The sequence below is a fragment of the Hyperolius riggenbachi genome, chromosome 1, assembly GCF_040937935.1.
Source record: "Hyperolius riggenbachi isolate aHypRig1 chromosome 1, aHypRig1.pri, whole genome shotgun sequence".
NCBI classification, from domain to species: domain Eukaryota; kingdom Metazoa; phylum Chordata; class Amphibia; order Anura; family Hyperoliidae; genus Hyperolius; species Hyperolius riggenbachi.
In genome coordinates, this window is record NC_090646.1 from 96261260 (window position 1) to 96285082 (window position 23823).

The following is a 23823-nucleotide window of genomic DNA, read 5'->3' on the forward strand; positions in this document are numbered from 1 at the left end:
AGCAGGACAGAGCACAAGGGTAGCAAAGGCACAGCAAATCATACAAAGAGAAAGATAAGGAAAATAACAAACGCTAGCTGAACGCGTACACCGCACTCATTCGCAACAGTGCACGCGCTCGTGCGCGGTCTCCGCGTGTTACGCACAACAGAGACAAGCACGCCTAACTAGCCAAAGACAGACAAACACGAAACAGAGGACGCGAGCGCTTGCTTAATGGTTACCTCACCGAGCCTCCAGCAAGCGTTCGTAGCAGACAAGACAGACACACGAAAACAGGGACAAGTGAGAGATAGGATCCACAGCACTAGCGAAAGTGTCCAGCGCGATCCAGGAAGAAAGAACAGAAGGATCCACAGCATTAGCGCTAGGCGAGTGCGATCCAGGCAGACAGTTGTAGCAGAACAGAAGGATCCACAGCACTAGCGAAAAGTGGCTAGCGCGATCCAAGGAGACAGAACAGAAGGATCCACAGCGCTAGTGCAAGATGCCAGCGCGATCCAAGTGAGACAGATCAGAAGAGATAGCTGGTAGCAACCGCTGCACCAGCTATACTCCAAGAACAGAGATCAGAACCATTTCCTGTCGACCACCGCTGGGACAGGACAATAGCAACAGAACAAACAGATAAGCAATCCTAACTGCACTAAGGAAACCTGCCTAGTGCAGTTTTCCAGGAATTACTCTAAGATAACTTCAACAAGAAGTAGCATGGCTGACACTCTCTAGGAGTGTTTACTACAAACCCTGAAGGAATGACCAGCAAAGGAATGTGGGTAATCCCAACCTTTATACTGCCAGTCATCACAGGAGGCAGACATGTATGCAAATTCCTCAGCAGCAAGCTGCAATACTGACAAAAAGTCTCTCTTAAAGAGACCTGCAGAATGCAGACCTGAACAGTGGTCAAAAAGCTGCTTGCCTGCACAGGCAGCTGAGCAGATTCTCACATATATATATATATATATATATATATATATATATATATATATATATATATATATATATACACACACACACATACAGTGGCTTGCAAAAGTATTCGGCCCCCTTGAAGTTTTCCACATTTTGTCATATTACTGCCACAAACATGAATCAATTTTATTATGATTCCACGTGAAAGACCAACACAAAGTGGTGTACACGTGAGAAGTGGAACGAAAATCATGCATGATTCCAAACATTTTTTACAAATAAATAACTGCAAACTGGCGTGTGCATAATTATTCAGCCCCCTTTGGTCTGATTGCAGTCAGTTGCCTATAGACATTGCCTGATGAGTGGTAATGACTAAATAGAGTGCACCTTTGTCTTGAACGGCCTCAGAGGTTGTCCAAGAGAATATTGGGAGCAACAACACCATGAAGTCCAAAGAAGACCCCAGACAGGTCAGGGATAAAGTTATTGAGAAATTTAAAGCAGGATTAGGCTACAAAAAGATTTCCAAAGCCTTGAACATCCCACGGAGCACTGTTCAAGTAATTATTCAGAAATGGCAGGAGTATGGCACAACTGTAAACCTACCAAGACAAGGCCGTCCACCTAAACTCACAGGCCGAACAAGGAGAGCGCTGATCAGAAATGCAGTCAAGAGGCCCATGGTGACTATGGACGAGCTGCAGAGATCTACAGCTCAGGTGGGGGAATCTGTCTATAGGACAACTATTAGTCGTGCATTGCACAAAGTTGTCTTTTATGGAAGAATGGCAAGAAGAAAGCCATTGTTAACAGAAAAGCATAATAAGTCCCGTTTGCAGTTTGCCACAAGCCATGTGGGGACACAGCAACCATGTGGAAGAAGGTGCTCTGGTCAGATGAGACCAAAACTGAACTTTTTGGCCAAAATGCAAAACGCTATGTGTGGCGGAAAACTAACACTGCACATCACTCTGAACACACCATCACCACTGTCAAATATGGTGGTGGCAGCATCATGTTCTGGGAGAGCTTCTCTTCAGCAGGGACAGGGAAGCTGGTCAGAGTTGATGGGAAGATGGATGGAGCCAAATACAGGGCAATCTTGGAAGAAAACCTCTTGGAGTCTGCAAAAGACTTGAGACTGGGGCGGAGGTTCACCTTCCAGCAGGACAACTACCCTAAACATAAAGCCAGGCCAACAATGGAATGGTTTAAAACAAAACATATCCATGTGTTAGAATGGCCCCATCAAAGTTCAGATCTAAATCCAATCGAGAATATGTGGGAAGATCTGAAAACTGCTGTTCACAAACGCTGTCCATCTAATCTGACTGAGCTGGAGCTGTTTTGCAAAGATAAATGGGCAAGGATTTCATTCTCTAGATGTGCAAAGCTGGTAGAGACAGACCCTAAAAGACTGGCAGCTGTAATTGCAGCAAAAGGTGGTTCTACAAAGTAGTGAATCAGGGGGCTGAATAATTACGCACACCCCACTTTGCAGTTATTTACTTGTAAAAAATGTTTGGAATCATGTATGATTTTCGTTCCACTTCTCACATGTACACCACTTTGTATTGGTCTTTCACGTGGAATTTCAATAAAATGGATTCATGTTTGTGGCCATAATGTGACAAAATGTGGAAAACTTCAAGGGGGCCGAATACTTTTGCAAGCCACTGTATGTTTCCTTGGTGTCTAGTGGGTCCTCTGTATGTTTCCCTGGGGTCTAGTGGTCCACACATGCTTTCCTGGTGTCTAGTGGTCCATTATACGTTTACCTTGTGTCTAGTAGGCCCCCCGGGAGATGTTAGCTGTCGAAAGACAGATGAATGACCAGTGTTGGGTGCACGCGATTGCCCAGCTGCAAGTTTATGAATCCTACATCTTGCCAGGTTTCAGCAACCACAAACAGGATGTAGGATTTACTATGGCCAGTCCCTGGGGCTTAAGTATCTAGACTGAAGAATATAGAGAAACATTGCATACATTTAACAAATTGCTGAAAGTACACTTTGCAGAAAACCCAGTGGATTTTCAGTTTGTAAAAAAAACAACTCAAATACTTCCAGGAAGTTTCTAAAGTCATTCATTTTAAGCTGTATGTTGTGCAGTTCTAATGGAAAAGATGTGTTTTCCTGTGGATAATGACCCACCACTATGCATGCATTATCCAGTGACTAACCAATGGACATGCCATAGCTCAGTCTTCTTATGTGATCATTCCCTAAATCATGGGATACATCATCCATAACATTTTTCTGCCGCTGTCCATTAACTTTTAATTCAGGATTTACTCGCATGAGTAGCCAGAAAATCTAAACACAGCTTATAATGGAGAAACATTACATCAAACATTACATCATATACATGGACAAAAAAGTGAACACACCCAGTGGCGTAACTACAAATCCTGGGCCCCCCCCAGCAAAACTTTGATGGGGGCCCAAATGGTCACACCCTTTCCCTTGCCTACCCCTGGTGACCCTCATAGCTTGAGAGCCTATCTTGCAAGGGTCACAAAACAAGTGTGCACATCGTAATCTTAACACACATAACAAGTGTGGCCATAAAAACACCTGATCTGAAGGATGTATCAAATGAAGTTGTATTTGCCCCCCCCCTTACAGCTCTGCCCCCCCCCCCTCCTGCAGTTGCAGGGGCTGCTCCCCTGTAGTTACACCCTGTACACACCCCTGTACAAATCCCAGATTTTTGTGGTGTAAAAAAAAATTAAAATAAGACCACAAAAATTTCTGAACTTTTCCCCCCTTTAATGTAATATATGAATTGTACAGCCTCATTTATAAGCCCTTTGCTAGCATAGATTAGGACACTGTTACTTTGACCCGAGGAAGTGGGTTGCCCCCATGAAATGTGTTGCTGTGTGTTTTAACAAAATGCATTTTTACATAAAAGCTTGTCATCATAGCTGACTGACAACAGGAACAGAAGTAATATAACATAACATTTCAAAACAATTATGAGTCAAAGATACTGTCAGTAGTAGGAAGTCTTTGGATGGTCCAGAGGCTTACTGGATCCTCCTTCAGCGCAGGCTCCCTCTATACCTATCCATGAAAGCAATTAGGTTTCTTCTGGCCAAGAGCTTGGTTGTGGATGAGCACATCTGAACTGGGCCTGCATAAGTAAGTCGATGTATGACCAGTAGAATGAAGCCCTTGGGCATGTAGGAAAACAGCCATGCACAAGCAGCTTTGTTTTACTAGGCATTCAGGGAACTTACTTGCACATGTCCTCTCCGGATGTGCACATCCATGGCTGGGAGCTCTTCCAGAAGATGAAGATGAACCCTGTGCTGGAAGAGTGAGCTAAACCAGGATCCAGAAAGCCTCTGGACCATCTAGAGGCTTCCAACTAATGAGGTAAGTATCTACTACCCCCCCCCCCCCCCAACACACACACACGCATACATACGTGTGCAAAGCAGGTTTTTTACATCAATTTTATCACTCTTCAACGGAAGGAGGAGTCAATTAACTCCTGGTCATATGGTCATAGTGTCGGTATCTTATCTGATACTAGAAGTTTTCTGTTATTTGTATGCTAAGTTAAGCTTGTTACTGTATCTAAAAGAACCCAAAACTTTCCACAATTCCAATGGCACTTTACAGTCCTTGCAGTTGGCCAAATGCAACCAGAACAGGAAAAGAGGAAAAAATGGGGACATGCAGGGACCTATTTTAGAAAATAAAGGGCTTACGTATATATATGTTTTATTGTATTTTTGTACTATTTTTGCATGCAACGAAACTACCTTTATCTCATCAATTTTTCCAAATTAATAAAGTGATTGATTATCTACAGTGTTTTAAACCAGTCCTTTCCCTTTTTCTCTTTAATTATGCTTACATATATTTGGGGGGCACAAACTGTTTTTTGACACTTTTATATTTTTGAATGTTGCAACTCCCTTTAAATTTGATGGAGATGCACAGTTAGTTGAATATAAAGAACATTAACCGAGTAGATGTACTCATCAGCAGGTTTCATTTTGCGCATCCTAGGAATACGGAGAAGAGAGACGGTAGACTTCCTCTGTTGGGTTACAACAGTGATCAGCTTAAAACAAAAAAAATCTACTTTTCTTGCATATACACATTTATCTGTTTACACAAACATACAACCACAGCCTGATGTTACCACAAGTGATCAGAACAAGCAACAATAATCTTATGTGTGTACATTCCGCTTACATAGCTGAAATTCTGATGAGGTCTCAAGAGCACAGCAGAGGGGTGAGAAGTCAATGTGATTTTCACAGATCATGAAGAAAGTTAATCTTCCTTAACACACTGAGCTGTGTCTCTGCTTATGTTACAATGAACTACAGTCACACAGCCTGAAACACTGACTTTCCGGCAGATCACCTCTCAATATCTGCAGTGCTTGCAGGGCACACTGTGTCAATAAGCATCGTGACTGATTCCCAGCTACAAAGCTCCAGGTCTCACTCTTGTGCTGCATTTCCCCCTGAGAACTGTGGATGTCTCCAGCAGATGGTCTTAAGTACATTTGCTAAATGACTTCTTCACGCAACCGCCTCTCATAATGGTGCCATCTCCAGCGGAGGCACACACAGCTCAGAAAGCCTAAACCTCAGGTAAAATGTGTTTAATGTGGATTACGCACATAACATGTCTCATTTATCTCAGCATCTAAAGTAAGAAATGTCTCCACGGCAGGTTAATAGATTTTTAACGTTTTAAAGTGAACTCGTCAGGAGTTGTTACGTCCTTAAAGTAGCAGTTCTTCTTGCAGATAATGTGGTAGTTTGAGAAAGATGAAAAACTTACAAGTTGTGTAAGGATTTTTGCATGTGGTTGGAGGATCTTTCCAACCCATTTCTGGTCTTCAGGGCTCCATCCTTTCAACCTGCAATAACTTTGGACTATCCCTCAACATTCTTCAGTCTAATAAACTAGAGGACCCAAGGGTGAGATGAGATATAGGACTCAATGACGGTGATGGGGTTAGGGCAATCTTGGTAACAATTGATGGTTTCAAGTCCAATCACGAGACACCAACAGCTAGAATTGCGATGTCGTCTGTAACATTACATGATGCCTATGTTATCATTGTTCTTAAGAATGTAATATTCATTTTAAAGTGTACCAGAAGGGAAAAAAGTGCCCTAAATGGGTTCTTACCTCAGTAGAGGGAAACCTCTGGATAGACCAGCTCTTGTTCATGGACAAGAACACGGGCAAAAATTTCCAGAAGGTCTAGCACTGGATTGGTGATCTTAACCAGGGCATGGGAAGCTCTGGAGGATCCGGAGGCTTCCCTCTACCAAGATAGGTATCTAATTTTGTACCCTTTGGGCCTCACAGGTTACTTTAAGTGCAGGCACCACAAAATGTCTGCAAAATACTTTTTTTATACACCACATTCTACCCCATACACTTAAAGGTCCTCCCCCATTTGTCCTGGCCTAATCAATGGGGTTGGGCAATCAGATATGATTACCTCCAAGGGTCCTCCTTACAGTTAGGACTATATAAAAAGTGTTAATTGTGGTAAAATGGTACCACTTGGCATGAAGTGAAAGGGCGTGAGACTGCTGTGAACTTTCTGACTGAAGAAGTCCAGTCAAAGGGGCATAAACTATCCCACACCAAGATGGCTGACTCCATAACATCAAAAACCAGGCATGCCTGTGTTGTCTCACTCTTGACCCCCTGCCCCCCAAACTGCTGGAATACAACCTTCAGCTTACTACAGAGGCTGCAACCTCAAAAACATGATCTGAGTGAGTAGTGTACATGTATGAATATAGTACAAGGACAGACTAAAGAACTGAGCCCCTTTCATCCAGGCAGCTATGATTATGCTGGGATAGGTAAAGTATAGATGACACATTGATGGCAGTGCAGGATGGAAATAGCAATGTGGGGAGGACTGGCTCTGCTGGGGAAGAGGGAAAGGTCCCCTAAAATGTAACTGTCCATTACCATTTCATAACACCATACCATAACACATCATACAGATTCAAGGCTCCACCAAAAAAACACATAAAAATGTTCTCTTCTCAACAAACACTATTTCTTAAAAATATTTTTAACCATCAATACAGGTACCACAGGGGTGTGCCTGCACCCCATGACAATTTGTCTCTGTAGTTTTACTATTTGCCCTAAGGAGGCAAAAAACTGAAAGCCTAAGTTCACTTCACCACAGACGCAGTTTGCTGGAAATTCTAGGTTCATAAACAATTTAGGGGCAGTTCATAAATGTCCAAGAAACCTGAGTTTGGCAAGTTCGCTCCTCTGCTTAACTACCTAACGACCACGTCAAGACGACGGGCGTGGCTGCGGTGGCAGCCCCACGACTGCCTAATGCCGATTGGCGTAAAGTCCTGGGGCTGCAGTTTGCAGGAGATTGCATGCAGTTTTCAGGAGATCGCACGCAGGGGCTCCGCTTTCAGTCTCCCAGCGGCAATCGGCGCTCGGAGACTGTTAGACGCCGAAACCGCCGTCTAATTACCGTGTACAGAGCTGCGATCTACATCAGCATTGTACTGGGGACAGCTATGTGACACGGCTGTCCCCTCTGTGTGCTCGGAGGTGATTGGGTGTCATAGGCTGCAGCTGATCACGGGGATTGGATGGCGGGGGGAGGGAGGGAGGAGTATTAAAAAAAAGACACATTTTTATTCAAAAAATAAACATATAAATATTGATAAAAAAAACAAACAAACACTGGGGAAGCAATCAGACCCCACCAACAAAGAGCTCTGTTGGTGGAGAGAAAGGGGAGGGGGGAATCACTTGTGTGCTGAGTTGTGCGTCCCTGCAGTGAGGCCTTAAAGCTGCAGTGGCCTATTTCACAAAAAATGGCCTGGTCTTTAGGGGGGGAGTAAAGCCTGTGGTCCTGAAGTGGTTAACAATGTCAACAAACTCCCATTGATGGCATTTTTTCAGCTATACTAAGGGTCCTTTACATTTAATGGGCTTGATCACTAAAGCGTGCTAACGCGTGCACGCCAATGAAAAGCCACTTAGCATGTGCAAAGTGCCTTTACACGCATTAATATGCACGCAAAACGTTACACCGTCCGCGTGCAAAATAGCCTAATAAGCGTACTTTGCACGCAGTCAGTAACAGCTTTGCGGTGCAAACTACTTAGCACCCTAGTTTGCACGTGCAAAGCTTTTAGACATGCTAACTGTGTTAGCATGTTTTAGTGAACCAAGCCCAATGAGTTGGTATGCGTATGGGTGTGTTCATAATATGCATTAGTGTGCATTTTTTCCATAGCAGTGCATTGTGAAAATGCTTTCAGTTAAAACACGTATAATGGGAACTGAGCCATAGGAAAACAAGAACATTACTTTAAAAATCAGTTTTCTTTCAGTTATAACTGAGAGCAACTGATATAGTGAAAAGGGCCCTAAGACTATAGCTACTCAAAGATGTCATCTGATTCCAGTGATTAAATCAAGAGTTAGATTTTACCAAATGGAAACGGGGAAGCAAGGAGTTCATGTGTATGAGGGAACTCCTCATTCATGTTAAAGCTTCCAATTTAGCCAAACCTTTTTTAGCCCCCTGAAAGATCATCGGGGATCCTGGAAGCCATCTTGATGATTCATTGACTATAGATGGTCTTACAATAGCCAGTAAACGCCATGCAAATGCTGTTGCCTTATCAATAGCAACACAGTTGAAATGGTAACAATGTACAGGAACCTTAAGGGGTAAAACCCCTGGAAAATGGGCAAAAGGAGGCAAAATGGGCTTTGAAAGAGGAGCCCCATGCTGTCTATTTTTCAAATGAGCTGTTAAATATGCACTTTAAATATGTAACTTCAATTCTCTTGAAAACAAAAGTGAAGCATAGAATGCTAATGAGCTAAAACCAGACAGCAATTACACTCCCAGCCAGGTATTCAAATTTATTTTCCACCTATAGTTTACAGTCAATGGTTGCAAACTACCGGTACAAGTTTTTTTTTCTGTAAAATGTTTCCACAAGTGTCCTTGGCCTTCATAGGAAATTTGTTTATGTTAGCATATTTAGGAACTTTACTACTTTACTTACAGTAACTTGGAGAGTTGGCACCAAAGACTTCACTGCAAATAAGTCAGTGTTCTAAGTTTCAAGGGAAAATACTAACTTCTGCATTTCTGACTTAGGAAGCCAAATAATGGTTCAGAATTGTTGCTGTTTAATAATCTTGACCATCTTTATTGACCACCGAAGGAAACCGGATCAACCAGAAGCATCCAAATGAGGTTCATTTCATCCAACATGACCATGATGTTAAAGACAACAACACTGACGACTGTTGATAGCCTTACTGGATTTAAATGTACCACCTATCCTCCTAAAACCCGATCTCATCCTATGAGATGGTATTTTTGGCAATGGGGTAAAACTTTCAATGCACAACAAGCAAATGATTGTTAATGGAATCATTGTAATCTTGGTACATTGCCTTGTTCTCTGGCACTTTTGATGCCTATAACATGATAAAGTGCACCACAAGAGCATTTTTCCAATCCCAGTGACATCTATAATATTCAGGGATTCTGCTGTTTGTCTTTTAGTACCAAGTAGTATATTCACAAAAGATTGAACGTGTGCAGTGCATTATAGGATACCCGAGGTGACATGTGACATGATGAGATAGACGTGTATATACAGTGCCAAGGACACAAATAACTATGCTGTGTTCCTTTTTTTCTTTCTCTGCCTGAAAGAGTTAAACATCAGGTATGTAAGTGGCAGTTCCTGTCTGAGTCAGGACTGGGTCAGACTACAGTGTGAGCCTTGCTGATAAGAAATTACAACTATAAAACACTTTCCTAGCAGAAAATGGCTGCTGAGAGCAGGAAATGGATAAAAAGGATCTATAGTTCATAGATTTTAGCTCTGGCATACTTTAATGAATGTGTCATTGAGCAAAAACAATAACTTAAAAAGTAGATTTAAATATAAAATAAAACTGTGGAATATCTTAAAAAGACATTTTTAGGAGAAGGAGGATATATACAATTGTTTATTTCATTAGTTTATTTTCACCTCAGTTGTCCTTTAAGCTTACAAGGATTTGCGCAAAACAAATTGCATAGCTCACTTTGTACATACAACACTACATTGCTTGTGTTACAGAATAGCCAAGCAGCTTGGGGTGACCCAGAACCACTAGGAAAGTATAAGAGACTAAAAGAGACCAAAAAGCCCTCCTACTAAGAACCAATGCTCAGTGTAATTTGCCTTCTTAAAATAGAAGGTATTAGCGATAATTCAACTTTAAGTGAGTGTGGTTTCCATAATGCATCACTACTGTTACTGTATATGCAAATGACCTCTTTTAGGCACTGCAAATTATCCGTGTGCGGGCCACGAACTATAGCATTGTAGCTATAGCAGCACCCAACTCAGGAGCTACGTGGCCAGCGCTGAGCACCAAGGACACCTGCTTTGCTATCAATTGCCCAGGGATGCAGCAGAATGAGGTCTTTATCCCCATGAAATCCCGGGGCAAAATTTTGCTGCCCGGGGGAGGCAGAGCTTTGTGATGTAGCTCTGCCTCCAGTCCAGTCAATCTCCACGGATCTCCGCCTCTCCCCGCCCCTCTCAGTGAAAGAAGACTGACAGGGGAGGGGAGAGGCGGCGATCAGCAGAGATTGACTGCACTGGAGGCAGAGCTACTGCACAAAGCTCTACCTCTACCAGGAAGGAGCCCCAAATCTTGCCCCAGGGATTTCGGAGGGATTAAGACCTCATTCTGCCACGTCCCTGCAGCGAATCAACTTGGGTTATAATGATGAAGAGGCCTGCAGCATAAAAACAGGTATTTTGAAAGGTATTAGACTCTCTTTAACATGCACTGTCAGCAGACATTTACCGTTCTTTTGTGAAAACACCCCAAAGCATCACACAGACTAAACAGTAAGATTACATTTCCATAAAAGGAACATACTGTATATTCCTGCGTATAAGACTACTTTTTAACCCTTGAAAATCTTCTGAAAAGTTGGGGGGTCGTCTTATACGCCGGGTGTCATTGATGCCGGGTGATACGCCCTATCCTGTTACTGCCTCTCAGATCTTCCTCCTGAGGGAGCGCAATCTATTCTTCCTTACCGCTCTGATAAACAGGTAGACAAGGAGAGCTGACCAGTCTACTTAAGGAGAGCTGACCAATGCAACAAGTCAATTGACTATATACTGTTATATACTGGGTAACACATACAGTACAGCACCAGTATCTGTTCATACACAGCACCAGTACATGATTTCTTTATTTTTATTTTAATTTGGTGTGCGTTGGAAGAGGGGTAGTCAGTGCAGTTTCTAGGTTAAACTGCTCCCAGGGCGAGTATCAAAAATACGCCCCCCACCATAAAAAAAAAAGTTAAAATGCTGCCAGCTGCACTTAAGTGCACTCCTGTCCGTTTTTTATCAGCACATCAATGTTACGGATTGTTACGTGTTGCTGAAAAGCGGACAGCAGCGCACTAGTGTGTACAGGCCCTAAAGCACTTGTGCAACGCTTTTTTACTCTGTGCACAAGCACTTCATTTTACTGAGCATGTGCGGACCTTGCTTGTGCATGCCCAGTACAGATACATTCGCCCACGCTCGTTTGCGTTCTGAAAGGAAGATACAGGAAACCCCTGGACTATCCTGCCCTTCCATTGAGGCACCACAGCTCCCAGCAAGCCCTACCTCCATTATAGAAGTACCACAGTTTCCAGCATGCTCATCCTCTTCAATGGAGGTACCACAGTTCCCACATAGTTTTGGATTGTCACTAGGGCCTCAAGAGATGGCTGCCCAATGTGAATTGTGGTCCCCTGCAGAACATTTTTCAGTGGAGCGCACTATCCTGTCCGGCTGGCTTGCTCCTCTATGTGCTTCATACTGGTGGGCGCCTCATCTGACCTGACGGCATGAACATACTCCAGTGGTGTCAGAAATGAGGTGCATGTGAAGGTGAAAAGCAAAAAACTCGCAGGGGAGCGCACCATCCAGACAGGTGTCTGTGTGCTCTGCTACGAATATTCAGAAGCTCCAAGGGACCACTATTCACTGGGAGACCAGGAGGGGCTCTAAGGGAAATCACAATACTATATGGAAGAGAAGGGGCATGCTGGGATCTGTGGTGCCTCTATAGAAGGAAGGTGCATGCTGGGACCTGTGGTGCCTCTGTGGAGGAGCATGCTAGGAACTGTAATGCCTCTATAAAGGGGAGGGAGGAAGGGGCTTGCTGGGAGCTTTGATACCTCTACAGAAGGGAGGGAAATGCTGGCAGCTGTAGTATCTGTATAGGCTGGGAGCTGTGGTACCTCTGTATAAGGGGGGCTTGCTGGGAGCACTGGTACCTTTATACAAAGGGGAGGGTGGCTTGCTGGGAGCACTAATACCTTTATACAGAGGGGAGGGGGGCTTGCTGGGAGCAGTGGTACCTTTATAGAAAGGGGAGGGGGTTTGCTGGGAGCAGTGGTACCTTTATACAGAGGGGAGGGGGGCTTGCTGGGAGCACTAATACCTTTATACAGAGGGGAGGGGGGCTTGCTGGGAGCAGTGGTACCTTTATAGAAAGGGGAGGGGGTTTGCTGGGAGCAGTGGTACCTTTATACAGAGGGGAGGGGGGCTTGCTGGGAGCACTAATACCTTTATACAGAGGGGAGGGGGGGCTTGCTGGGAGCAGTGGTACCTTTATAGAAAGGGGAGGGGGTTTGCTGGGAGCAGTGGTACCTTTATACAGAGGGGAGGGGGGCTTGCTGGGAGCACTAATACCTTTATACAGAGGGGAGGGGGGGCTTGCTGGGAGCAGTGGTACCTTTATAGAAAGGGGAGGGGGTTTGCTGGGAGCAGTGGTACCTTTATACAGAGGGGAGGGGGGCTTGCTGGGAGCACTAATACCTTTATACAAAGGGGAGGGGGGCTTGCTGGGAGCACTAATACCTTTATACAGAGGGGAGGGGGGCTTGCTGGGAGCAGTGGTACCTTTATACAGAGGGGAGGGGGGCTTGCTGGGAGCAGTGGTACCTTTATACAGAGGGGAGGGGGGCTTGCTGGGAGCAGTGGTACCTTTATACAAAGGGGAGGGGGCTTGCTGGGAGCACTAATACCTTTATACAGAGGGGAGGGGGGCTTGCTGGAAGCAGTGGTACCTTTATACAGAGGGGAGGGGAGCTTGCTGGGAGCAGTGGTACCTTTATACAGAGGGGAGGGGGGCTTGCTGGGAGCAGTGGTACCTTTATACAGAGGGGAGGGGGCTTGCTGGAAACAGTGGTACCTTTATACAGAGGGGAGGGGGGCTTGCTGGGAGCAGTGGTACCTTGAGAAGGAAATAAATGGGCCCCCTAATGCTGTGGGGTGGGGAAGGGGTTGTCAGGACAGAGGAGCAGGACAAGTACTCACAGCATGCAGGCCAGGGGGACACAGGCAGCAGAGACGCAGACACATCCTGTCCGTTTGGCTGAACACTCTCCCCTTCCCCCGACACCATGCTTTGAACTCGGACTCTTGGAGGGGAGGGGGGGGGGAAGGAAGAAGCTGCCTGGGACACGCTCTTCAGGAAGTTATCCCGGGGCAGGCTGTCAGAGATGAGCTGCAGGCAAGTGTCATGCCTGCAGCTGTGTGTTTGCTCTGCCCAACGCTCTTCCACCAGGAGAGTCTTTCCCTGCCACCCAGCTTCCCTGCACTTAAGAGCCCCCTGCCCGACCAGACCAGCGACCACGCTATCAGTCATTATGGCAGCCAGCAGGAACCTGCGCCTCCCCCCTTCTCACTGACAGCAGCCATATCGGCAGGAGAGCACAGGTCAGATACAAAGGAGTTGAACTACTGACCGGGGGGTGGCTCCTGCGGCTGCCTCTGTTGCCACACATCATCCAGGAGCGAGGATGCAGCAGGGATCCAGTCAGGGAAACACACGTGGTCATCTCCTTCCAGGGCGCCCTGACACCTGCAGTACCCCTACTGTACGTCAGTGTCACCACGCATTGGTCATGTGGTGTTCACTTGACGTTGGGCACGGCTGGCAAGGCAACAGGACGCCCAGGAGGAGTGCAGAGCGGTGATCACGCTGGTCTTCCTGGGCTAGGCTGCACTGCGTGTCACTGTCTTACTCTTTCTATTGGTCTGTACTTGCCGGCGCCCCCCTTCGGCCCCCTGCTGCACTGCGCCCCGGGCAGTTGCACGTACCGCACGCCCCAAAAAACGGCCCTGGGGGTAGTCTTATACAGTGAGTATATCCCAAACTCTATATTTTAACTGGAAAAGTTGGGGGGTCGTCTTATACGCCCAGTCGTCTTATATGCCGGAATATACGGGTACACAGCAAAAAAAATCCGAGGTTTGAGTCCTACTCTATGGGAAAAAAAAGTAGAGAGTTCCACGTTAATCAGGAACTGTACTGAAAATAATGTAATGAATAAAATCGCTTTTTTTTTTTTTTTTTTTTAAATATAATATCCATTTATAAGTTATTTAGTCAGTGTTTGCGCATTGCAAAATCTTTCCTTTCCCTGATTTTCATTCTGAAATATATCACTGGTAGACATCTTTGTGCTGGGAATACACCATACAATCTTCTGCCAGACAGATAAAGTATAACATGTTGGACATCTATCTTACCATCTATCTGCCGAGCAATTAGGCAATGTTCTACTCAGCAGGAGATAAACAGAAGACAATGCACCAGAGATAATGACCAGTCTCTACAGAAAATTATCTAATTATGCATTCTAACAGAAAATCTAACAGAAAAAACTAACAGAAGAATCTAACAGAAAATTGTATGGTGTATTCCCAGCATTAGTTCTGCCAGAAACAGCTCTGTGGAATGTTTGTTTCTGAGAGTTCCAAAGCCAGTATAAATAATACCTGGTCTCCCAGAATGCTCTGAGAGGAGATTTTGCATATCTAATCAGCCTAGGCTAAGCATCACTGAGAGGGTGGGGCTACATACCAACATACAGCAATAGATACATATAGGAAGTGTTTCTGATGCTGAAACCAGGATAATTACTGTAAAAGAGGGTATCTTGAATAATTTATTGCATTCTGCAATATGTCACTACGGTGACGGTTTAACTGTCATCAGCTTCCTAACAGGAAATGTGCCGCTCCCAACAGAGAAACCTTTTGCTAGTCATTATTAACATCTTATTCCATATGCTGCAAGTGATTTCACCGTCCTGCCAGAAACCCATTGTGTGATAATCTCTCCACGTATGGCAGGTGTAACCCTGCCTGACCCATAAACACATGTCCACAAAGCCGCCTGGCTGCCCTCAGAGCGTCTCTTCACAAGTTTCATACCACAGCCTAGGCTACGGCAACATTTTCCTCAGTGACAAAAAAAGAGAGAAGAAAAAAGTGACTTTTATATACATTTCACAGGTGCAAATGATTAATGCGCAGATGTGACCTAGTGTGTTGAAGGCTCGATAATAAGTTATTTTTGGCAGCACGCGGTGATGCAGGTAATCTGTATTGTGATGACTGGCTGACCTTTCCCATAATCCCCCAGGTGGCAGCAAGCCAGGGAAATCATATTACAATGCACACTCTTACACCTATGTCATCCCTTCACCAAACAGGAAACTTGGTGGAAGGAAAATAAAGACGAGGATGCAGATAGCCTGACGTGCTTTCATTTACACAGAGATTCATTCTGCGTAATACGGATTACATGACGCTCACTTTACTCACTGGATATTATCATGCTAATGAATCCTCTCTCATAAAGCCTGCTACAAGAGCAACAAAGCAATAACACTGATTCCTGTCGTTACCGGCCTTTGATATGTAATGCCTGGAACACACATCCAATTTTGATTTGTTCATTTGACCACATGCGTGTAGTATGAGGATCAATAGATTTGGAATACAATGAACAGATTGTGTAGGTAACCTCTCATACTACATGTAAGTGTGTACTAGCCTAAACACTCTGGTGATGACCTGGTATATACCATGAGTGTAAGTGAGTCTCAAGGAACTCATTAAGGGCCCTTTTCCACTAGCGGCGATTGCGATGCTGAATCGTAAAATCGCCAACCACTAGTGATTTTTAAATCGCTACGGTTTGCATATTAACATGGGAATCACGGTAGGTAATTTCCACTACCGCAATTCTTTTTTAATCAAACGCGATCGTGCCGCGGAGCGATCTTTGCCGCGATTTTGCTATGCAGTGCATTGCATAGCAAAATCGTGAATGCAATCGCAGAGAAGTTTCCTGCACTTTGCGATTCAGCAATCGCTAGCGTTTAGCGCGAACGCTAGCGATTGTTAGTGGAAAAGGGCCCTTAGGGCTCGTTCACATCTAGGGCGTTTTCGGCCTTTTTTTAAGAGCAAGCGATTTTGAAAATTGCCCTCAAATTGCTTGTGCAGTGATTCCCTATGAGAGAGTTAACATCTGAGCAGCTTAATGGAAGGTATAGGGAAATCACAGAAAGGCTTGAAAAAGTGCTTTGCGTAGCAATTTCCCAGGCGCTTTTAAGAATAAATACATTGTATTTATTCTTTTCCGGTTCAAAGAGTTCACTTCCTGACTGACGTCAGGAAGTGAAAAAACGCAATCGCTCTGCAAAAGGACCTACAAAAGCGCTTTGCACAAAATCGTAGCACACAGTGGAGCGCCAGGAGGGGGAAAAATTGCATACAAAATCGCAAAACGCTTGCGTTTGCGATTTTAATTTTTTTAAGATGTGAACAGAGCCTGATGGAGTGATTTTTAGTGAATGGTCATGTTCAGATTAAAGGGGAAGATTATATTAAAGATTTTAAACTTTAAAGATTTCAAACTTTCCCTTTGCAAATAATCATCAACAGGCAGTTTTGCAGTTAGACTTAAAGGGAACCAGAGATGAACGTTTCACACAAAATAAACATATTAGTTGATAGCTTGTAAAGAATAAATGCTCTACCTGATAATTTTGCCTCTCTGGTGTGCCTTTTTTAGTGTTTTTTATCCATTATTGCTCCAGGAAAAATCAAATATGGCCGCCGGCTCATATCCCTTCTCCTTCCGGGTTATATGAGTTGTTCTGGATGTGCTGTCTAGGCTATATGAGACTATGCTGCTATCTAGGCTTATGCAGCCTTTCATCTGTGTGCTTTCATTTTGGTATGATCTGCCTTGTAGGAAGTGTCACTGATAATAACTGCAGTTTCATTCCTATGAGAATCTAGTGCACACAGAGCACACAGGGATCATATTACAGCCACAGAGCTTCTCTCTCAGGACTCAGCAGCCCCTCCCAGTCATAACAGCTCTCAGTATGCAAAGCAGAAGATCTAAGCCAGGAGGGGGAAGGCTTGGGCTTGAAAACACTTCACAGAAGAGTGACTCAGCTATAATGATTCCAGGTCAAACCTCGACTGAATAGTCAATGGATTCTTATCACAGTTGCTAATAGACTAATTAAGCAGATAACAATGAAACAAAAAGCAGGGTAGGTGTTTACTGTCATGTTCCCACTGATAAATGTAATAAAATACATGAGGGTGCTTCATCTCTGGTTCTCTTTAAAGAGGAACTTCAGCCTAAACAAGCATACTGTCATCAAGTTACATTAGTTATGTTACTTAGAACAGATAGGTAATATAATCTCTTACCCACCCTGTTTTAAAAGAACAGGCAAATGTTTGTGATTCATGGGGCTGCCATCTTTGTCATGGGGGCAGCCATCTTTTTGGTTGAAAGGAGGTGACAAGGAGCAGGAGACACAGTTCCAACTGTCCTGTGTCCTGATTACCCCTCCCAGCTGCACACGCTAGGCTTCAAATGTCAAATTCAAAAAATTGCACCAAAACAGCAGAACGAGAACAACAACATCAGAAATCCCATCATGCTTTGCACAGCGTCAGGGGAAAAAAGCCCGGGCAGTTTTCTTCTGTGCAGCTAAAAATGAGGCTTGTATAAGAGAAACAAAGTTCTGATGCTGTGAAACTGTTAAAGAAACACCAAGCCTTTTCAGTGCTGCTGAGTCGATTTTTAGTCTGGAGGTTCACTTTAACAACTGCCATTCAGGGAATTCTTTTGAAAACAAAGAGAACATGAGGAAATGAACTAGACTAAAACTTGTCGGTTCAGTCAAATTTTAACTGCTTACTTTGTTTGCTATAGTGGTCCTTTAAGTATAAGTATACAACCACTGTAAAGGTACCCATCAATGATACAATCTTGATTGTACAATCTTATCAAATGTATCTAGTGCAATGGATACTTTAGATAGTCCCTCATATTACAGAGAAGTGGTAATATTACACAATCAAAATTGTATCATTAATGTGGACCTCAAAGGTGTTCAGTTAGATTTTAACTGCTTACTTTTTTGCTGTAGTAGTCCTTTAACTGTGCTTAAAGTGAACCTGAGGTGAAAATAAACTGATGAAATCCTCCTACAAATAACTTTTTTAGATATCCCATGGTTTTATTTAAACATTTACAAAGTAGATTGAATGTTTTATTGTCTCTGCTCAATAGCAGTCTATTAAGTGTCCCAGAGTCAAAATACATGAAGTACATATACAAGAACTATTGATCTTTTTTTTTATCTCTCCCCTGCCCCAGATGTTGTATTCTGCCAGGAATACTGTAATTTGCTTATCAGTGAGGTTAACTATATTCTCGTCAAGACAAAAGCTGTCACATACATGCCTGAAAATTAACTCAGGTGGCAAAATAAAACAAGTAAGACAGCCTAGTTATTAAAATGTTTTTCACTGTATATACACGTTTATCTCATCATATCACATGTCGCCTCGGGTACACTTGTGTGTGTAAAATGTCTTAATAACACAATATGTTTGTATTACCTATGTTTTCCCCATTTTTATCCTTGCGTTTCACCTCCACTATGAACAGTAGGAACTGTTACTACATTAAGTGTTCACACTAACTGTAAACTAGCTTTGAAAAAAATATGCTTCTGTCATGTTTCTTTCATTCTCCCTTGTACTGTAAATTGCTAGTTACACTGACTAATAAGCCTAAGTCCACACTATGAGCACTACTTAAAGTGGAAATATACTACCAAAACTAACATTTCAGTAACCACACTTACGGTGCCCATACATGGTACAATAAAAACATTTGATTCTCCCATTTTTTTTGACCAAGCGATTGAATCGAAAATAATCTTTTTTTTTAATCAAGAAAAATGAATGATTATCCCGTTTTTTTCAATAAAAATCCAATCAAACGTGTTGGAAAAATCTTTATATATGCGATCTAACAAAATAATCAAACAAAATTGTCCAATCTAAAAATTAAATAAAAAACTGTACCGTATATGGAACCCATTAGGTACATAAAAGAACATTTGAAAGCATTCCTACACATTCCGTTTGTAAAAGCTTTCATTTTTCCTGCAGAGGGCAGGAAAAGATTGCTAATATTTGGCCATTGGTAAATGTAAATCATTGCCAGCTGAAGCTCTCTGAGACATGTGTCTTCACTCTGCCTCCTTCCGTTTGTGCTGAAGTGACTCAGCTGATGCTAGGGCAATGGGCATGATTCACAAGGCTTTTTCACCTGTTTTCCTCTGTTTTCACCTTATCTATGTTACATTTTAAGCTCCCAAAGAGCAATATAATTAAAATAAGAAAAGTAATATTGAAATGAAGTTAATCAGGAACAACTTACTTTGAGTGATTATTTTGCTTGTAAATGTGCTGGAAGGGTATTTGTATCAATTAGGTGACAAATAAGTCATTTATGAGAAATTTTGTGAATACAGCCCACTGTGTCTGTTTAGCAGAAGAAAGGATGCAGAGTAAAGACACATGCAGAGTGCTTTACCTGGCAATAATTGCATTTGCCTTTGACAAGAGATAAGCAAGCTTCTCTTGCTCTCTGCAGTGAAAATAACGATTTTTCCACGCTGGGGATGTGTGGGAATAGTTACTGAGTAGTTACTGCCACTTTCGTTAATCCCACTTTAACACAAGTGTTAATACTCCCCTCTTGCTGTATGCATAATTAGCTGCACAGAGCAAAAAGATGTGCAACTGTACTTATCCAAAAACAGACACACTCAGTGCTCACTGTGATGCCAGGAAGGCTGAATGCATGTGGCTGGTACTGCAGATAAAACGAAAAATATCCACTTTTTTTGTAAAACCCCTTGTGAGGTATAACTCTCAAATGAGGGCATGGTTTGGTTTTCTTTTAATCAACAAGGTTGTAACAAAAGAGTGTACTTATTACAATTTTATAACAGCCCAGTAATTGCAAGTCACAGTAGTAGAACGACAACAACATCAACTAGTACTAGTAATATATGTACTAATACTACTAATATGATTGTATCAGTTTGCAATTTACTTTGTCAACTTGCAATGGGCAGAAATTTCTTGGAAAATTGAAATATCAATTGACCCAAAAAGTGAAAGGGTTAATTGATAGACCTCACTGGCAGAGTATGGCAGGAGGGAAGGATACAATTTTGGTAGAATTTTCTTGATTGTTCTTGTGCCACTGTACCCTCAGCACTCTCTCTACCCTCTCTGTAATACAAAAAGGAGGCATTTAGCTGAGCCAAGCACTGCCATTCCTTAGCATGCCTTAGGGCAATCAGTTCCTAGGCATCCAGGTCACACCTCCTAGTCTGAAGATTTTGGATGTTCAGCTCAGCTACCTCCAGCTGCATGAAGTGTGACCTCCTGACATCGGCCTGTGCCTGAGGTGTACACAGAGTGAGTCACTTTAGCAGCTGACAGACCCCATGTTGAAGGTCAGGCTATCTACTGAGCTAACAGCTGCACATCCACGTTTAATCTTTCCTGTATGTGACAGTTCCCTTTATGCTTAGAAACGTAGCTATATATTAAGTGACTGGGCTTCTCAAATTATAAAAAAGCAAATCAAAACTCATATAAATATTACTCATCAATCAGAACTCCTAATCTTGACATTTTTTCTTTTGCAGTGGTAACTTCATTTCTTTTTGCTTAGCATTTAGCATTTATAAAAACAAGGTAAAATATTACTAGTGGCTAGCACTCTAGCATCTCTGGGTCTCCAGTTTGAATCTGGGCCAGGACACTACATGCAAGGAGTTTGTATGTTCACCCTGTGTTTGTGTGGGTTTCCCCCGGGCTGTCAGTCTCCTCCCACATTCCAAAAACATACAGTTAACGTTAATGTGGTACTTAAAGGGGATGTCCAAGGTGGTTAAAAAGCAGACATCTTATGTACATCGGGCTTCCTCCAGCCCCTTGCAGCCTTCTTGTGCCCCCACCGCAGCTCCGCTCCCCGCCGGTGGCTCTGGGTTCCCTCCTGTACAAAATGCCTCCTGCGTTTCAGCGTGCGGCTTACAGAGTAACACTGACATCATCCGGACTGCGCAGTAGATGCCAACCTGGCGAGGTCGGCATCTGCAGCGGAGAACATCGGAAACCTCCGGAGCTGCGGCGAGGGCACAGGACGGCTGCCAGGGGCTGGAGGAAGCCCCAGGTAAGTAGATTTTTTTCTTTTTCATCATCTCGGACCTTCCCTTTAAGTGAAAATAAAGTGAAAAAATAAACAAATGTATCTATCCTCCTACTCCTAAAATGATTTTTAGATATCCCACAGTATTATGTTATGTTTAAAAGCTTAAAAAAAAGCAGATTCATTGTTTTGTCTCAGCAGAATGTAGCAGTCTGTCTCTGTGTCTCAGATTGCACAAATATATGAACTATTGACCTTTTTTTTTTTTTATCTATCCTCTCCTGGCAAAGAACTGGGCTTCCTAGAGCAAAGTATTTTATGGCTGTAATTCCTTATCAGTAGTCAGACTGGGTCCTGATATTAACTCCTCCAGGTAGAGAAGGAAGAAAAGCACTCCAGCATATTTAAACTAAAGATAGATAGATAGATAGATAGATAGATAGATAGATAGATAGATAGATTTAGATTATAATAGGGACATAACAGATGATTTTAAGCTCCTCTGAGGGACAGCTAGCTTCAAGACTGTATACCGTTTGGAGAGTTGCTGAAGGTGTCAGTATAAATACTACTACATAATAGTAATAATAATAACAATAATTGTAGTAGTAGTAGTAGTAGTAGTAGTAGTAGTAGTAGTAGTAGTGAGAGAAATAGTAGTTAGCCCAGCACCAGAAGCCTGTGCAGCTGCTAGTGGAGGTTTGCTTATATTAATATCTGCAGTTATGTGTGGAAATAAAGCAGGCACAGGCATAACACAGCAGCTGGCCAGTGATAATCACATTACAGACTTGTATCTCCACAATAACTTAGCAGCTAGTAGTGCAGAGGGCTGGCAGCAGCATGAGCTCGGGTTACATGGGGCTAGTATCTATATCGCCTGTTTCAGCACCACGGACAGCGCAGATACCCCGGACAGCTCCTTACCGTCTTCATTCTCGTCAAACACCGGAGTTTTGTGCGAGTGATTGGCACCCATCATAATCCTCGGGGCTCTCACCATCCCCAGCAGGAAGACCCCAGCAGAGGACGGGCATGCAGCATCTCATCAGGTGAGGCAATCCGATCCCATAGCACTTTGTGAGCAGCAGCAGGAACACAAGACCCCCAAAGCAGGCTCCACAAGCTGTGCAGGGGTCCCCGGCTCATCCAGCTTACATAGGCAGAGAAGAAATGCTGAGAGCTCCGTCTATGCCCCTAACTCTCTCCTGTAACCTGACCCGCAGCAGAGCTGTCCTCACATCAGCAGCTGGCTAGGCTGATGTGCAGTGATGATGGGGGGGATCCTCATGTGCTGCCAGCCAACACAGTGGAGCAGATCCATCCCTCCCTTGGCAGGCTGCGAGTGATTTGAGTATTTACTAACGGCACGCTCATAGCATATCAATACTCTGGACTGAGAGCAGGGAGGGGGGGGGAGGGAAGGAGAGGGCTGGTGTGATTCTGGGGAAATCAGACACACAACGAGTATTACCATATTCCCAGCTGGAGGTAGAGAGGGGATGGCTGGCAGCGCAGGTAGCTGTGACAGAAGATGGAGCCTGATGTATTCCATTCCTGGCAGCTAAACACCTCTCTGTCCTCTTCAGTCTGCCTGATGCTGGCTGCACATTATGATGCCTCTATTATTCCAGTGTGTTAGTGGGTCTTCTTTATCCAAGCAGGAAATTTGGGCACCTGCTGTCAGAAGAAACTTGGGTGCCCCCATAAGCAGCGCCATTATAAATTTGCGGCTATAGTGTGAAGTTTGGGCGCTCAGTCCGCACGAGATATAGCAGGTGCCCTGGGTGTCCAAATCTCACATAATAGCTGCAATCTACAGTATAATGATCCCTAAAGTAATTGCGGCGAATTGGAAGAGGGTGTCGGTTAAGGTTAGGCATGGTGGTGGTGGTGGTGGTGGTTGGGGGGTTTAAAGAGAACCTGTACTGAGTAAAAATATTTAAAATAAACACATGAGGTAACTTCAAATGAACATTACATAGTTACCTTGCCATCAGTTCCTCTCAGAAGCTCACCATTTTCTTCTGACAATAATCCCATCCAGTTCTGACAATATTTTGTCAGATCTAAAATATATCAGTTGCTGTCAGTAAAATATCAGTTGCTGTCAGTTATAGCTGAGAGGAAAACTGATGTACCAGGTAATGTCCATGTTTCCCTGTGGCTCAAGTGGGCAATGTTACAGTTTAACAGTATAACTGTTATGGGTAATGGTCATTTTCAAAATGGAGGACGGAAAATTCCCTTGATCACAGTGAACAAACAGGACGCGGGACAGGAGAAAGACACCAAGGAGTAGACTACATGGAAGGTAAGTATGACTTGTGTATGCTTATTTTGACTTTTAATTTTCAGATCAGGTTTTCTTTAAGGGTTAGGTGTGGGACAGCAGTTCAAGTTAGGCTTTGGGGGGGGGGGGGGGGAGTTTTAAGGGTGAGAGTCTGTTCCCACTTGAGCGGGAGAACTGACATTT

The 23823-nt window shown here is 43.5% G+C and overlaps 1 protein-coding gene across 2 annotated transcripts in view; it reads right to left on the bottom strand.

Annotated features, from left to right (window-relative positions):
• The window catches only part of STK32B (serine/threonine kinase 32B), a 258548-nt gene extending 235683 nt beyond the window's left edge, over nt 1-22865 (bottom strand). Inside the window, exon 1 of one of the 2 annotated variants that reach the window (XM_068277282.1) lies at nt 22822-22865. Coding sequence is in view for 1 of the 2 variants with exons in the window: in XM_068277271.1 (XP_068133372.1) it covers nt 22275-22350 (76 nt within the window). In the remaining variant the exon portion in view is untranslated. Of the gene's footprint in view, nt 1-22274; nt 22673-22821 lie in introns of those variants that run through there. The other variant, XM_068277271.1, reaches the window with a different exon arrangement.
• Nucleotides 22866-23823: the final 958 nt, after the last annotated feature.